Genomic DNA, 16,457 nt, shown 5'->3' on the forward strand with positions numbered 1-16,457 from the left:
TAATTAGTAAAGTATAGTATTTATGTGTATGCGCATACATAACTATTTATTTTTATGTTTATTTGTTTATAATTTATTTTACGGATATTAAATCTATTTCAATCATTAATTAAGTGTTCTCAAGTCATGTTACCTTTAATTTAATAGCGCAAGAGGTTAACTAGAATCTTTTTTGCTACACCTGGTTTTAATCAGGTGTGATTACGTTGGCCACTTCCACAGGCCATTTTACCTTGTTTGCGGCTATTTAAATTGTATGAGTTGTAAGAGAATTATTTATTTATTTATACATTATTTATAATTGTTGATAGCGCCTGACATCAATACTAGTATTTAGAGTGTTTGTGGAGGACTAACCGAGATTGTTCTGATCCCGAGTAGTCTATTTTTGTCCGGCTGCTGTAGTTATTTAATAACAAAACTATTTTTGCATATTTATATTTAATTAAGGTAAACATGGCTGAATTCACTTGTTTTAATGCCCGTCTGTCTAGAAGAGAACTCTACGTTCAGGTAGATGAAGAAATTGAACCTATGTCAAATATTAACCATTCAGATGGAGAGGTGATAAAAGGTTTTTTTAAATTGGAGCAATTATTAAAGGATGAAATGAGACACTGGTGGGACAGTGTCTCATTAAAAAAGTATTTGACTAGTAAACAGATCCCACGAGGATTAAGGATCTTTAAAACATTAGGGATACAAGATGATCCAACATTACTTTCAAATTGGGATCGTAGTCTTGATGAATGTTCATTTAAATTAATTGAACTACTAGTTAATTATAGAGAGAAAAAAGTTATTGAGATTGGGAAGAAAATAGAAGAAATTAAGGGTACGTTGATTAAATATAAGGATCTACCCATCTTTTCAGAAAGAGATAAAAATACTAATAAACGAGTAGAACAATTTGAAAAAGAGCTAGTAGAAACTAAAAATAAAAAACTGTTGAGAGATGATAACGATTATAAAGATGGTAGAGTCCGCACCTATAGAAAACAACAATCATCCATGAATTTCAGAGGCCGACAGGGGGTGTATGGATCCCAGTCGGAGTTTGAAAGAAAACAATCAAGCTATAAAGGACAACATTATAGGTCACCAGCTTATAGGGGTGACCCTAGAGCAAAAGACACTCCTAGGAGTGACACTCCATTACCCAATAGGACATATAGTGGAAGAAGACCAGGTCAATATAGCTCAGAATATCAAGACCATGCAAATGACCATCATTTTTTAGGGGGAAACCCAAGACAGGGGCCACTCACGACACACAACAGGTTTACACCTCTAACAAGAGATACGTCCAAAAGACAAAGAGACCAAGAGGAAGAAGAGGTGGAAGGAAGTCATATAAGAAAGGCCAGACTGTATTAGACAAACGCGGTATATTCAATTTGACGGACAGGGAGTTATCAGATGAACAAATTATGCTTCTGAAAAAGGGCCTGAATTTTGCTCCGACGCAGGGCCCGAATTTATTTGACCTGTTCGTCGAATTGAATCATTTTACACGCGATTTATGTCGTAAGAGGTATTTCGCCTCTAAGAAATTGAGAGATGATCAAATGTCACCAATAGTTTTAGATAAAATGGATGTAGAATGTCTAATACAATTAGAGAGTCTATGGGAAGAAAGTCATGTTGAAGATACCACCACACCAATGAAATTGTTTGATATAGGAGATAATCAGAGTGTCACTAGAAAAGGAACCCCCTTTAGGAAAAAATCATCCTTTAACCCGGTAAATCACAAATCTGGTACAATAATGTACTTCTATAAAAAAACTATGGATGATTTTCAAAATATCTGTGCTAAAAAATCTAGGTTTTCCAATTTAAGTAGGAAGGAACGATTGGCATTGAAAGAACTGGAAAGTGACCAGTCATTAGTGATTAGAAATGCTGATAAAGGGGGGGGGGTTGTTCTGTTGGAACGCGAATATTATCTGTCAGAGGCTTATAACCAATTATCTGATGTTCATTTTTATGAAAAAATTCTACGCGATCCTACATTGAATTTTCAAATACAACTTCGAAGATTGCTGGATGAGGCCCTCAGAGATGAAGTGATTTCCAAGGATGAATATAAATTTTTGTTTATAGAGCACCCTGTCACACCGATTTTTTATCACATTCCTAAAATTCACAAGTCCCTCACTGCACCTCCTGGTCGACCTATTATTTCTGGTATAGGGTCCCTCACCTCTAATTTATCACAATATATTGATTATTTTTTACAGAGTTTTGTTGTCTCTTTGAGATCCCACATCCGAGATACAACTGGATTATTGAATTCCATTGATAAATTGGAATGGAAATCTAACTATGCATTTATATCATTGGATGTTCAGGCGTTATATACGCATATACCACATAAGAAAGGAGTACAATCTGTGGATCAATGCCTGAGTAGAGATGTTGGCTTTCCGAGAAACCTCAAAAAATTTATTCTTGCTTCTATCACATTTATTTTAGAGCACAATTACTTTTTATTTGAGGGTGAATATTTTCTTCAAACATTAGGGACGGCCATGGGTACTAGGTTCGCGCCTAGTTTTGCTAATATTTATATGGGTATGTTCGAGGAACAATTTATATGGGGGGGCCCATACGGCGCGAACCTAGTATTCTATGGCCGTTATATTGATGATTTATTTTTTATTTGGGATGGGGACGAGATTTCTGCACATAATTTTGTCACTCACCTTAATGATAACGAATATAATTTGAAGTTTACACATCTATTTAGTAGGGACACTATTAATTTTTTGGATCTCACTATCTCCTCTGAGGGCGGACAGATTATTACAAAAAATTATAAAAAATCTGTTGATACAAATAATTTTTTACATTATTCCAGTAACCATTATAAGCCTTGGTTAAAAAATGTGCCGTTTAGTCAATTTAGTCGATTACGTAGGAATTGTTCCTCAGTAAGGGACTATAGAACTCAAGCAGATAATATGGCTAAGGACTTCATGGATAGAGGCTATCCCAAAGCCCTAGTGAAAACAGCTCACACAAAAATAGAGAAGACAGACAGGGAACACTTAATAAGTTTAAAGGAGAAACCCCATATATCTGATACTAATAATAAGGGTGATGTAATTAAAATATGTTATCTGTCGAAATACAACAGTCAATCACACGAAATTAAGAAAGTATTAAAAAATAATTTTAAAATCTTACAACAGGATTCCATATTACAATCAGCAATCACAGAGACCCCTAGAATTATATTTAAGAAAAATAAGAATCTAAAAAACTTACTAGCGCCTAGTATGTTGAAAAGAAAAAAGGAAATCAAAGCAGTAGGTTCCGTTGGTAATTCATGGTTAACAACCCCTATACTAGGTTGCTATAAATGCGGAAAAAACCGCTGTATTACATGCGGGTTTATATCCAATAGGGTCCAGAATATTGAATCCAACACTACAAAAGAGAAATTCGAGATACGTGAATTTATCAATTGTGATACCACATACTGCGTCTACGTGCTGCAGTGCCCTTGTGGCCTGCAGTACGTAGGTCGCACTACTCGTTCAATTAAAACTAGGTTTAGAGAACACAGACTAAATATTCTCAAACAATATTTTAACCATAGTGTGTCTCAACACTTTTCTAATGTTCATCAAGGTAAGATAGATGGGTTAACTATGACAGGGGTTCAACATGTGAAGACCACCATTCGTGGGGGTGACAGGTACCGCAAGTTGTGCGAGAAAGAAGCCCTATGGATATTCCAATTAAGAACATTGGCCCCTGCAGGGTTGAATGAGTGCATAGATTTTGAATCATTTGCCAACTAAGGACTGTCTGGAACCCTCTTGGAAATGTGTAGGGAGTGGTGGTCTAGCAGTTACAGGCCATTCCCAGAGTGCACATTTGAAGAGAAGACCGACCATCCTTATATTGGAAGACATTTATAAAGAAAAAATAAAAATAAAAATAAAGATAAAAATAAAAATAAAAATATAAATTAAGATATAATAATTAGACAGTATGTGTTGAGCTTGTTTTAAAATAAGTAGAGTGTTTAGTCTGTATTAGAGTAAAAAAACATCTCTGTTTCATCATATAAATGTAAACTTATAGAATATGGGTATAAGAATGCTCCCTTAAATTTGGGGTCATAGAAGCATTATCATCTGTATTATTAAAAACGAAGAAATTTATCTAGAAGTAAAACAGTCTGGAGGTAGATTATTAGTTTACCATAGTTAGACTAACTAGTTTAATTAGTTCGAGGTCCGGACGAAATAAGACTTAATGTGATGTGATAAGATTGCCCCATATTTTATGTGTATATATTTTTTGGTGTGCAGGCAAATATAATATATGCATTTTTATAGTGTACGCAATAAAGATTGTATTTGACTAAAGGATGAAACATTGACAGATGGAATAGTTGCTTGAGATCCTCCATATAGTTATATTGTTTACCATCTCTATATATGCATATAAAAATGTAACATTCTATCAAGTAGCTACATAGCCTGGAGGTAGAGTCTTGGTTTACTATAGCTAGAGTACCCAGTTCGATTCCCGAATGACTTATATACATATATTTTTACTATTTTTTATTTTTTATTATTATTTTTTTCTTGTTTATATATATTCTCTTTTTTATATATTTTACTATCACCATGATTATGATGAATTATTGAACAAAAATAGGATATTTTACTATGCTTAGAGATAATATTTATGTGATTGTATATTGATTATTATCCTGCTATTTCTGAAAGATGTGTTTATAGACAGACGGGCAGATGAAAGGTTAATGTGAATCTTTTAATTAAAGAACAGGTGAGCTAAGAGGTGGATCAGGAGGTGGATCTTAGACAGGTGTTACTATTTTAGGTGGATGATTGCACCAATTGAATTGAGGCTGCTATATATAAAAAGGGCTCTATTGTCTAAAAATCATTACTCTATGAGGAAGCTTCAATTAGAAGCGAAACGCGTCAGAGAAGGAGCCATTTGTGACCTAACAGACATTTGACAGTAGGTCTTATTGATATACAACACTGCTTGAGACCGATGAGTGGGAGACGGGAGGACGCGCTATATGCGGCGGCTTGAGGACGGGAGCAGAATCATCTCACCAGCGCCTGCAGTGCGCAAAGCTCCGGGAGCCGGATACAACCTCCATCCCCTAATGCGAAGTAAGGTGTGTGTGATGACCTGACACAGCAGAAGACGGAGTACATCATTCACGGACAGTGATAACCGGGAGTTCTACATAGGTGCTTGCTGTGCACCAAACCCCAGGTGACATTTATCTTCTCCGTGCTGTTTGGAGATTTCTCCATATATAAAAGGACCATTTACAACTGATATAGTGGTTCGATTTACCTACTTGATACACACCTAATCTCATTTCTATGAGCATAACTAATGGGACTGCTTCATGTTGAAAATACCAAATAAAGGACACTGTCAACGTATGAATATTGATTAGTCATATATGGTCACAATTAATTATATGATCCACCTCTTATGCTTAATTAGTAAAGTATAGTATTTATGTGTATGCGCATACATAACTATTTATTTTTATGTTTATTTGTTTATAATTTATTTTACGGATATTAAATCTATTTCAATCATTAATTAAGTGTTCTCAAGTCATGTTACCTTTAATTTAATAGCGCAAGAGGTTAACTAGAATCTTAAATTCTAAAACCAAGAATTCTGAGGGTGTATTGGTATGTAGATAATGGGTCTGATTCTGATTTGGAAGGAAGGCAGAATAAGCAGGTAGAACAAACCATTTTGCAATGCATGGGGAGGAAATACATTCTTTTTTTTCTGTGCAGAGTAAATACTGGCTGCTTTTGCATGTAGACCAAAAACGTTAGACAGCTTTATGTAACCCTACCCTCAATACCTTGAACGAGAGCTGTCTATGTATTCTATTAAGGGATGGTTACCTAATAGCTGTGCCTCCACTCAAGCTATGTGTAATATTTAACTACCGTTAAGGCTTGCTTGAGTAAGCCTGATCTCTATCCTTAGGGGATGATTCCCTTATATCATAGATATATTATCTAATATACCTGTCTCTTTCTTCCAGGATCTTCAGATCAACTTCCAGACGGACCAGACACACATGGAAAGTATAACACTTTAATGACCAGTACCAAATGGATTAAGTAAACATTAACATTTCATCAATTACACATTCCCCTTTAAGTCATTAATCCATGCTAACCCCCTGTCAATTAGGCCTATACACAGTACCTGCATGCAATACAACAAATCCTTTCTCTGACGTCCTAGTGGATGCTGGGAACTCCGTAAGGACCATGGGGAATAGACGGGATCCGCAGGAGACTGGGCACTCTAAAAGAAAGATTAGGTACTATCTGGTGTGCACTGGCTCCTCCCACCATGCCCCTCCTCCAGACCTCAGTTAGATTTCTGTGCCCGGCCGAGCTGGATGCACACTAGGGGCTCTACTGAGCTCCTAGAAAGAAAGTTTATTTTAGGTTTTTTATTTTACAGTGAGACCTGCTGGCAACAGGCTCACTGCATCGAGGGACTAAGGGGAGAAGAAGCGAACCTACCTGCTTGCAGCTAGCTTGGGCTTCTTAGGCTACTGGACACCATTAGCTCCAGAGGGATCGACCGCATGGAACTGGCCTTGGTGTTCGTTCCCGGAGCCGCGCCGCCGTCCCTCTTACAGAGCCAGAAGCAAGAAGAGGTCCGGAAAATCGGCGGCAGAAGACTTCGGTCTTCACCAAGGTAGCGCACAGCACTGCAGCTGTGCGCCATTGCTCCTCATGCACACTTCACACTCCGGTCACTGAGGGTGCAGGGCGCTGGGGGGGGGGCGCCCTGAGGGCAATATATGACACCTTGGCTGGCAAATCTACATCATATATAGTCCTAGAGGCTATATAGATGTAAAATTACCCCTGCCAGTATTCCAGAAAAAGCGGGAGAAAGTCAGTTGAAAAAGGGGCGGGGCTTCTCCGTCAGCACACTGGCGCCATTTTCTCTTCACAGTGCAGCTGGAAGACAGCTCCCCAGGCTCTCCCCTGTAGTTTTCAGGCTCAAAGGGTTAAAAAGAGAGGGGGGGGGCACAAAATTTAGGCGCAATATTGTATATACAAGCAGCTATTGGGAAGAATTCACTCAATATAGTGTTAATCCCAAAATTATATAGCGCTCTAGTGTGTGCTGGCATACTCTCTCTCTGTCTCCCCAAAGGGCTGTGTGGGGTCCTGTCCTCAGTCAGAGCATTCCCTGTGTGTGTGTGCGGTGTGTCGGTACGGCTGTGTCGACGCGTTTGATGAGGAGGCTTATGTGATGGCAGAGCAGATGCCGATAAATGTGATGTCGCCCCCTGTGGGGCCGACACCAGAGTGGATGGATAGGTGGAAGGTATAAACCGACAGTGTCAACTCCTTACATAAAAGGCTGGATGACGTAACAGCTATGGGACAGCCGGCTTCTCAGCCCGCGCCTGCCCAGGCGTCTCAAAGGCCATCAGGGGCTCAAAAACGCCCGCTCCCTCAGATGGCAGACACAGATGTCGACACGGAGTCTGACTCCAGTGTCGACGAGGTTGAGACATATACACAATCCACTAGGAACATCCGTTACATGATCCCGGCAATAAAAAATGTGTTACACATTTCTGACATTAACCCAAGTACCACTAAAAAAGGGTTTTATGTTTGGGGAGAAAAAGCAGGCAGTGTTTTGTTCCCCCATCAAATGAGTGAATGAAGTGTGAAAAAGCGTGGGTTCCCCCGATAAGAAACTGGTAATTTCTAAAAAGTTACTGATGGCGTACCCTTTCCCGCCAGAGGATAAGTTACGCTGGGAGATATCCCCTAGGGTGGATAAGGCGCTCACACGTTTGTCAAAAAAGGTGGCACTGCCGTCTTAGGATACGGCCACTTTGAAGGTACCTGCTGATAAAAAGCAGGAGGCTATCCTGAAGTCTGTATTTACACACTCAGGTACTAGACTGAGACCTGCAGATAGTGCTGCTGCAGCGTGGTCTGTAACCCTGTCAAACAGGGATACTATTTTGCGAACATTAGACGTCGTCTTATATATGAGGAATGCACAGAGGGATATTTTGCCAGCTGGCATCCAGAATTAATGCAATGTCCATTCTGTCAGGAGGGTATTAGAGACCCGACACTGGACAGGTGATGCTGACTTTAAAAGGCACATAGAGCCTTATAAGGGTGAGGAATTGTTTGGGGATGGTCTCTGGGACCTCGTATCCACAGCAACAGCTGGGAAGAAAATTTTTTACCTCAGGTTTCCTCACAGCCTAAGAAAGCACTGTATTATCAGGTACAGTCCTTTCGGCTTCAGAAAAGCAAGCGGGTCAAAGGCGCTTCCTTTTTGCACAGAGACGAGGGAAGAGGGAAAAAGCTGCACCAGTCAGCCAGTTCCCAGAATCAAAATTCTTCCCCCGCTTCCTCTGAGTCCACCGCATGATGCGGGGGCTCCACAGGCGTAGCCAGGTACGGTGGGGGGCCGCCTCAAAAATTTCAGCGATCAGTGGGCTCGCTCACAGGTGGATCCCTGGATCCTTCAAGTAGTATCTCAGGGGTACAAGCTGGAATTCGAGGCGTCTCCCCCCCGCCAAAATCTGCCTTGCCGACAACTCCCTCAGGCAGGGAGGCTGTGCTAGAGGCAATTCACAAGCTGTATTCCCAGCAGGTGATAGTCAAGGTGCCCCTACTTCAACAAGGACGTGGTTACTATTCCACACTGTTTGTGGTACAGAAACCGGACGGTTCGGTGAGACCCATTTTAAATTTGAAATCCTTGAACACATACATAAAAAAATTCAAGTTCAAGATGGAATCGCTCAGGGCGGTTATTGCAAGCCTGGAGGAGGGGGATTACATGGTATCCCTGGACATCAAGGATGCTTACCTACATGTCCCCATTTACCATCCTCACCAGAAGTACCTCAGATTTGTGGTACAGGATTGCCATTACCAATTCCAAACACTGCCGTTTGGACTGTCCACGGCACCGAGGGTCTTTACCAAGGTAATGGCAGAAATGATGATACTCCTTCGAAAAAAGGGAGTTTTAATTATCCCGTACTTGGACGATCTCCTTATAAAGGCGAGGTCCAAGGAGCAGTTGTTGGTCGGAGTAGCACTATCTCGGGAAGTGCTACAACAGCACGGATGGATTCTATACATTCCAAAGTCACAGCTGGTTCCTACCACACGCCTACTGTTCCTGGGGATGGTTCTGGACACAGAACAGAAAAAAGTGTTTCTCCCGCAGGAGAAAGCCAAGGAGCTGTCATCTCTAGTGAGAGACCTCCTGAAACCAAAACAGGTATCGGTGCATCACTGCACACGAGTCCTGGGAAAAATGGTAGCTTCTTACGAAGCAAAATTCCATTCGGCAGGTTCCATGCAAGAACCTTTCAGTGGGACCTCTTGGACAAGTGGTCGGGATCGCATCTTCAGATGCATCGGCTGATAACCCTGTCTCCAAGGACCAGGGTATCTCTACTGTGGTGGCTGCAGAGTGCTCATCTTCAAGAGGGCCGCAGATTCGGCATACAGGACTGGGTCCTGGTAACCACGGATGCCAGCCTTCGAGGCTGGGGGGCAGTCACACAGGGAAGAAATTTCCAAGGACTTTGGTCAAGTCAGGAGTCGTCCCTACACATAAATATTCTGGAACTGAGGGCCATTTACAATGCCCTAAGTCTGGCAAGGCCTCTGCTTCAAAACCAGCCGGTACTGATCCAATCAGACAACATCACGGCAGTCGCCCATGGAAACCGACAGGGCGGCACAAGAAGCAGGATGGCGATGGCAGAAGCCACAAGGATTCCGGGAGTGGACAACTGGGAAGCAGACTTCCTCAGCAGACACGACCTACACCCGGGAGAGTGGGGACTTCATCCAGAAGTCTTCCAACTGTTGGTAAACCGTTGGGAAAGGCCACAGGTGGACATGATGGCGTCCCGCCTAAACAAAAAACTAGATATTGCGCCAGGTCAAGGGACCCTCAGGCAATAGCTGTGGACGCTCTAGTGACACCGTGGGTGTACCAGTCGGTTTATGTATTCCCTCCTCTGCCTCTCATACCAAAGGTACTGAGAATAATAAGAAAACGAGGAGTAAGAACGATACTCTTGGTTCCGGATGGGCCAAGAAGAGCTTGGTACCCAGAACTTCAAGAAATGATATCAGAGGACCCATGGCCTCTACCGCTCAGACAGGATCTGCTACAGCAGGGGCCCTGTCTGTTCCAAGACTTACCGTGGCTGCGTTTGACGGCATGGCGGTTTAATTCCGTATCCTAAAGGAAAAGGGCATTCCGGAAGAAGTCATTCCTACGCTGATAAAAGCCAGGAAAGAAGTAACCGCAAACCATTATCACCGTATTTGGCGAAAATATGTTGCGTGGTGTGAGGCCAGGAAGACAGAGGAATTTCAGCTGGGTCGTTTTCTGCACTTCCTACAGTCAGGGGTGACTATGGGCCTAAAATTGGGTTCCATTAAGGTCCAGATTTCGGCTCTGTCGATTTTCTTCCAGAAAGAACTGGCTTCACTGCCTGGAGTTCAGACATTTGTAAAGGGAGTGCTACATATTCAGCCCCCTTTTGTGCCTCCTGTGGCACCTTGGGATCTCAACGTGGTGTTGAGTTTCTTAAAATCACATTGGTTTGAGCCACTTAAAACTGTGGATTTGAAATATCTCACGTGGAAAGTGGTCATGTTATTGGCCTTGGCTTCGGCCAGGCGTGTGTCAGAATTGGCGGCTTTGTCATGAAAAAGCCCTTATCTGATTTTCCATATGGATAGGGCAGAATTGAGGACTCGTCCCCAGTTTCTCCCTAAGGTGGTATCAGCTTTTCACTTGAACCAACCTATTGTAGTGCCTGCGGCTACTAGGGACTTGGAAGATTCCAAGTTACTGGACGTAGTCAGGGCCTTAAAAATTTATATTTCCAGGACGGCTGGAGTCAGGAAAACTGACTCGCTTTTTATCCTGTAGGCACCCAACAAAGTAGGTGCTCCTGCTTCTAAGCAGACTATTGCTCGCTGAATTTGTAGCACAATTCAGCTGGAGCATTCTGCGGCTGGATTGCCGCATCCTAAATCAGTAAAAGCCCATTCCACGAGGAAAGTGGGCTCATCTTGGGCGGCTGCCCGAGGGGTCTCGGCTTTACAATTTTGCCGAGCTGCAACTTGGTCAGGGGCAAACACGTTTGCTAAATTCTACAAAATTGATACCCTGGCTGAGGAGGACCTTGAGTTCTCTCATTCGGTGCTGCAGAGTCATCCGCACTCTCCCGCCCGTTTGGGAGCTTTGGTATAATCCCCATGGTCCTTACGGAGTTCCCAGCATCCACTAGGACGTCAGAGAAAATAAGATTTTACTCACCGGTAAATCTATTTCTCGTAGTCCGTAGTGGATGCTGGGCGCCCATCCCAAGTGCGGATTGTCTGCAATACTTGAATGTAGTTATTGCCTAACTAAGGGTTATTGTTGAGCCATCTGTTGAGAGGCTCAGTTATATTTCATACTGTTAACTGGGTGTAGTATCACGAGTTATACAGTGTGATTGGTGTGGCTGGTATGAGTCTTACCCGGGATTCAAAATCCTTCCTTATTGTGTCAGCTCTTCCGGGCACAGTATCCTAACTGAGGTCTGGAGGAGGGGCATGGTGGGAGGAGCCAGTGCACACCAGATAGTACCTAATCTTTCTTTTAGAGTGCCCAGTCTCCTGCGGAGCCCGTCTATTCCCCATGGTCCTTACGGAGTTCCCAGCATTTACTACGGACTACGAGAAATAGATTTACCGGTGAGTAAAATCTTATTTTTTCTTTTCAAGACACCCTTCGGTGTTAGAGTGACCCGGGTACTCTTAATATGATAGTGCACTATAAGGGCCCATAAACTTCCTAAAAATAACAGCAGTTAATACAGAATGTCTGACACTATGTTTTAGTATCAACTATCAGTTCTCCCTTCAGTTAAAGAGAAAGATGTTTGGCTCAGTCTACTTATGGTAGCGATTACTTTCTCCTATAAGGTTACTTATAGTTCCTCCTTGGCAGATAACAGAAAGTATCTATTGAGCTCATAGATAGTAACATCAACAGTTGATTACCAAGGAATCTGTATCCTTTCCTCAGTAAAAATGTTACCGTAGTTGTCCAGTATTAAACTAAACTCCTAAGAAGCTGGTATGATAAACCTTTGTTATGCTGCGTCCTTGTGTCCATTTGAAGTAGCTGATGCTTTCTATATTTCAGAGCATATATAGCTTTTCGATTCCTGTATGCCTCAAATTATTGTTGTCTCTTAGGATGAGACTATATTAAATATACCTGCAAGAGATGGTTTCTCTTATCATAGTCACAGCGAGCTCAAATCCTTTAACTTTAAAACTAATAGTCTCTTATGTGTCAGTCCTTCTTACGGGTTCACGAATATACATATAACACAGTTGTATTAAAGTGCCACAAGCTAGTCCTTGAATCGGGATGATATTCTAATCCTTTGTGGCTAAGAGGCTTTAACATCCATCCAATGTCACTGTAGTATGGCTACCTTTAATGTTTTTGACTCTAATTCTGCTAATTCAGGGGCATAAATACACACATTAGGTGGCAGCTTTTGGGTGTTACTTTTTATTTAGCGCTGCGGAACAATGTCTCTGGCTCTCCTTTGACTGATGTGATGCTGATATATGGGGGAGCTTTAAAATAAGAATTTACTTACCGATAATTCTATTTCTCGTAGTCCGTAGTGGATGCTGGGAACTCCGTAAGGACCATGGGGAATAGCGGCTCCGCAGGAGACTGGGCACAAAAGTAAAGCTTTAGGACTACCTGGTGTGCACTGGCTCCTCCCCCTATGACCCTCCTCCAAGCCTCAGTTAGGATACTGTGCCCGGACGAGCGTACACAATAAGGAAGGATTTTGAATCCCGGGTAAGACTCATACCAGCCACACCAATCACACCGTACAACTTGTGATCTGAACCCAGTTAACAGCATGATAACAGAGGAGCCTCTGGAAAGATGGCTCACAACAACAATAACCCGATTTAGTTAACAATAACTATGTACAAGTATTGCAGACAATCCGCACTTGGGATGGGCGCCCAGCATCCACTACGGACTACGAGAAATAGAATTATCGGTAAGTAAATTCTTATTTTCTCTGACGTCCTAGTGGATGCTGGGAACTCCGTAAGGACCATGGGGATTATACCAAAGCTCCCAAACGGGCGGGAGAGTGCGGATGACTCTGCAGCACCGAATGAGAGAACTCCAGGTCCTCCTCAGCCAGGGTATCAAATTTGTAGAATTTAGCAAACGTGTTTGCCCCTGACCAAGTAGCTGCTCGGCAAAGTTGTAAAGCCGAGACCCCTCGGGCAGCCGCCCAAGATGAGCCCACCTTCCTTGTGGAATGGGCTTTTACAGATTTTTGCTGTGGCAGGCCTGCCACAGAATGTGCAAGCTGAATTGTACTACAAATCCAACGAGCAATAGTCTGCTTAGAAGCAGGAGCACCCAGCTTGTTGGGTGCATACAGGATAAACAGGGAGTCAGATTTTCTGACTCCAGCCGTCCTGGAAACATATATTTTCAGGGCCCTGACAACGTCCAGCAACTTGGAGTCCTCCAAGTCCCTAGTAGCCGCAGGTACCACAATAGGCTGGTTCAGGTGAAACGCTGAAACCACCTTAGGGAGAAATTGTGGACGAGTCCTCAATTCTGCCCTGTCCGTATGAAAAATCAGGTAAGGGCTTTTATAAGATAAAGCCGCCAATTCTGACACGCGCCTGGCCGAAGCCAGGGCCAACAGCATGACCACTTTCCATGTGAGATATTTCAAATCCACAGATTTAAGCGGTTCAAACCAATGTGATTTTAGGAACCCCAAAACTACATTGAGATCCCAAGGTGCCACTGGAGGCACAAAAGGAGGCTGTATATGCAGCACCCCCTTGACAAACGTCTGAACTTCAGGAACTGAAGCCAGTTCTTTATGGAAGAAAATCGACAGGGCCGAAATCTGAACCTTAATGGATCCTAATTTTAGGCCCATAGACACTCCTGTTTGCAGGAAATGCAGGAATCGACCCAGTTGAAATTCCTCCGTTGGGGCCTTCCTGGCCTCGCACCATGCAACATATTTCCGCCAAATGCGGTGATAATGCTTTGCGGTCACATCCTTCCTGGCTTTGATCAGGGTAGGAATGACTTCTTCCGGAATGCCTTTTTCCTTCAGGATCCGGCGTTCAACCGCCATGCCGTCAAACGCAGCCGCGGCAAGTCTTGGAACAGACAGGGTCCTTGCTGGAGCAGGTCCCTTCTTAGAGGTAGAGGCCACGGGTCCTCTGTGAGCATCTCTTGAAGTTCCGGGTACCAAGTCCTTCTTGGCCAATCCGGAGCCACGAGTATAGTTCTTACTCCTTTCCGTCTTATAATTTTCAGTACCTTGGGTATGAGAGGCAGAGGAGGGAAACACATACACTGACTGGTACACCCATGGTGTTACCAGAGCGTCCACAGCTATTGCCTGAGGGTCCCTTGACCTGGCGCAATACCTGTCCAATTTTTTGTTGAGGCGGGACGCCATCATGTCCACCTTTGGTTTTTTCCAACGGTTTACAATCATGTGGAAGACTTCTGGGTGAAGTCCCCACTCTCCCGGGTGGAGGTCGTGCCTGCTGAGGAAGTCTGCTTCCCAGTTGTCCACTCCCGGAATGAACACTGCTGACAGTGCTATCACATGATTTTCCGCCCAGCGAAGAATCCTTGCAGCTTCTGCCATTGCCCTCCTGCTTCTTGTGCCGCCCTGTCTGTTCATGTGGGCGACTGCCGTGATGTTGTCCGACTGGATCAGCACCGGCTGACCTTGAAGCAGAGGTCTTGCTTGGCTTAGGGCATTGTAAATGGCCCTCAGCTCCAGGATATTTATGTGAAGTGATGTCTCCAGGCTTGACCACAAGCCCTGGAAATTTCTTCCCTGTGTGACTGCTCCCCAGCTTTGCAGGCTGGCATCCGTGGTCACCAGGACCCAGTCCTGAATGCCGAATCTGCGGCCCTCTAGAAGATGAGCACTCTGCAACCACCACAGGAGAGACACCCTTGTCTTTGGTGACAGGGTTATCCGCTGATGCATCTGAAGATGCGATCCGGACCATTTGTCCAGCAGGTCCCACTGGAAAGTTCTTGCGTGGAATCTGCCAAAAGGGATTGCTTCGTAGGAAACCACCATTTTTCCCAGGACCCTTGTGCATTGATGCACTGACACTTGGCCTGGTTTTAGGAGGTTTCTGACTAGTTCGGATAACTCCCTGGCTTTCTCCTCCGGGAGAAACACCTTTTTCTGGACTGTGTCCAGGATCATCCCTAGGAATAGAAGACGTGTCGTCGGGATCAGCTGTGATTTTGGAATATTGAGAATCCAACCGTGCTGCCGCAACACTACTTGAGATAGTGCTACCCCGACTACCAATTGTTCCCTGGATCTTGCCCTTATCAGGAGATCGTCCAAGGAGTATCATCATTTCGGCCATTACCTTGGTAAAGACCCGGGGTGCCGTGGACAAACCAAACGGCAGCGTCTGAAACTGATAGTGACAGTTCTGTACCACAAACCTGAGGTATCCTTGGTGAGAAGGGTAAATTGGGACATGGAGGTAAGCCTCCTTGATGTCCAAAGACACCATATAATCCCCTTCTTCCAAGTTCGCAATCACCGCTCTGAGTGACTCCATCTTGAATTTGAACCTGTGTATGTAAGTGTTCAAGGATTTCAGATTTAAAATAGGTCTCACCGAGCCGTCCGGCTTCGGTACCACAAACAGCGTGGAATAATACCCCTGTCCCTGTTGCAGGAGGGGTATCTTGATTATCACCTGCTGGGAATACAGCTTGTGAATGGCTTCCAATACCGCCTCCCTGTCGGAGGGAGACGTCGGTAAAGCAGACTTTAGGGGAGTGCCTGAGTCCGCTTGTAAAGCCCCAGCGTCATGCTGAGGACTTGGCAGAAAACGGGAGAGGGCTTCTGTTCCTGGGAACTGGCTGTTTGCTGCAGCCTTTTTCCTCTCCCTCTGCCACGGGGCAGAAATGAGGAGCCTTTTGCCCGCTTGCCCTTATGGGGCCGAAAGGACTGCGCCTGATAATACGGCGTCTTCTTATATTGAGAGGCTACCTGGGGTAAAAATGTGGATTTCCCAGCAGTTGCCGTGGCCACCAGGTCTGATAGACCTACCCCAAATAACGCCTCCCCTTTGTAAGGCAATACTTCCATATGCCTTTTGGAATCAGCATCACCTGACCACTGCCTCGTCCATAACCCTCTTCTGGCAGAAATGGACAGCGCACTTACTCTTGATGCCAGTCGGCAAATATCCCTCTGTGCATCATGCATATATAGAAATGCATCTTTCAAATGCTCTATAGTCAGTAAT

The 16,457-nt window shown here is 43.7% G+C and overlaps 1 protein-coding gene across 1 annotated transcript in view; it reads left to right on the plus strand.

Moving 5' to 3' along the window:
• Positions 1-456: 456 nt before the first annotated feature.
• CD180 (CD180 molecule) overlaps positions 457-16,457 on the plus strand; it is a 153,907-nt gene continuing 137,906 nt past the window's right edge. Inside the window, exon 1 of the mRNA XM_063913099.1 lies at positions 457-976. Within this exon, the coding sequence (XP_063769169.1) occupies positions 457-976 (520 nt within the window). The remainder of the gene's footprint in view (positions 977-16,457) is intronic.

Source organism: Pseudophryne corroboree, chromosome 1 (assembly GCF_028390025.1).
Source record: "Pseudophryne corroboree isolate aPseCor3 chromosome 1, aPseCor3.hap2, whole genome shotgun sequence".
NCBI classification, from domain to species: domain Eukaryota; kingdom Metazoa; phylum Chordata; class Amphibia; order Anura; family Myobatrachidae; genus Pseudophryne; species Pseudophryne corroboree.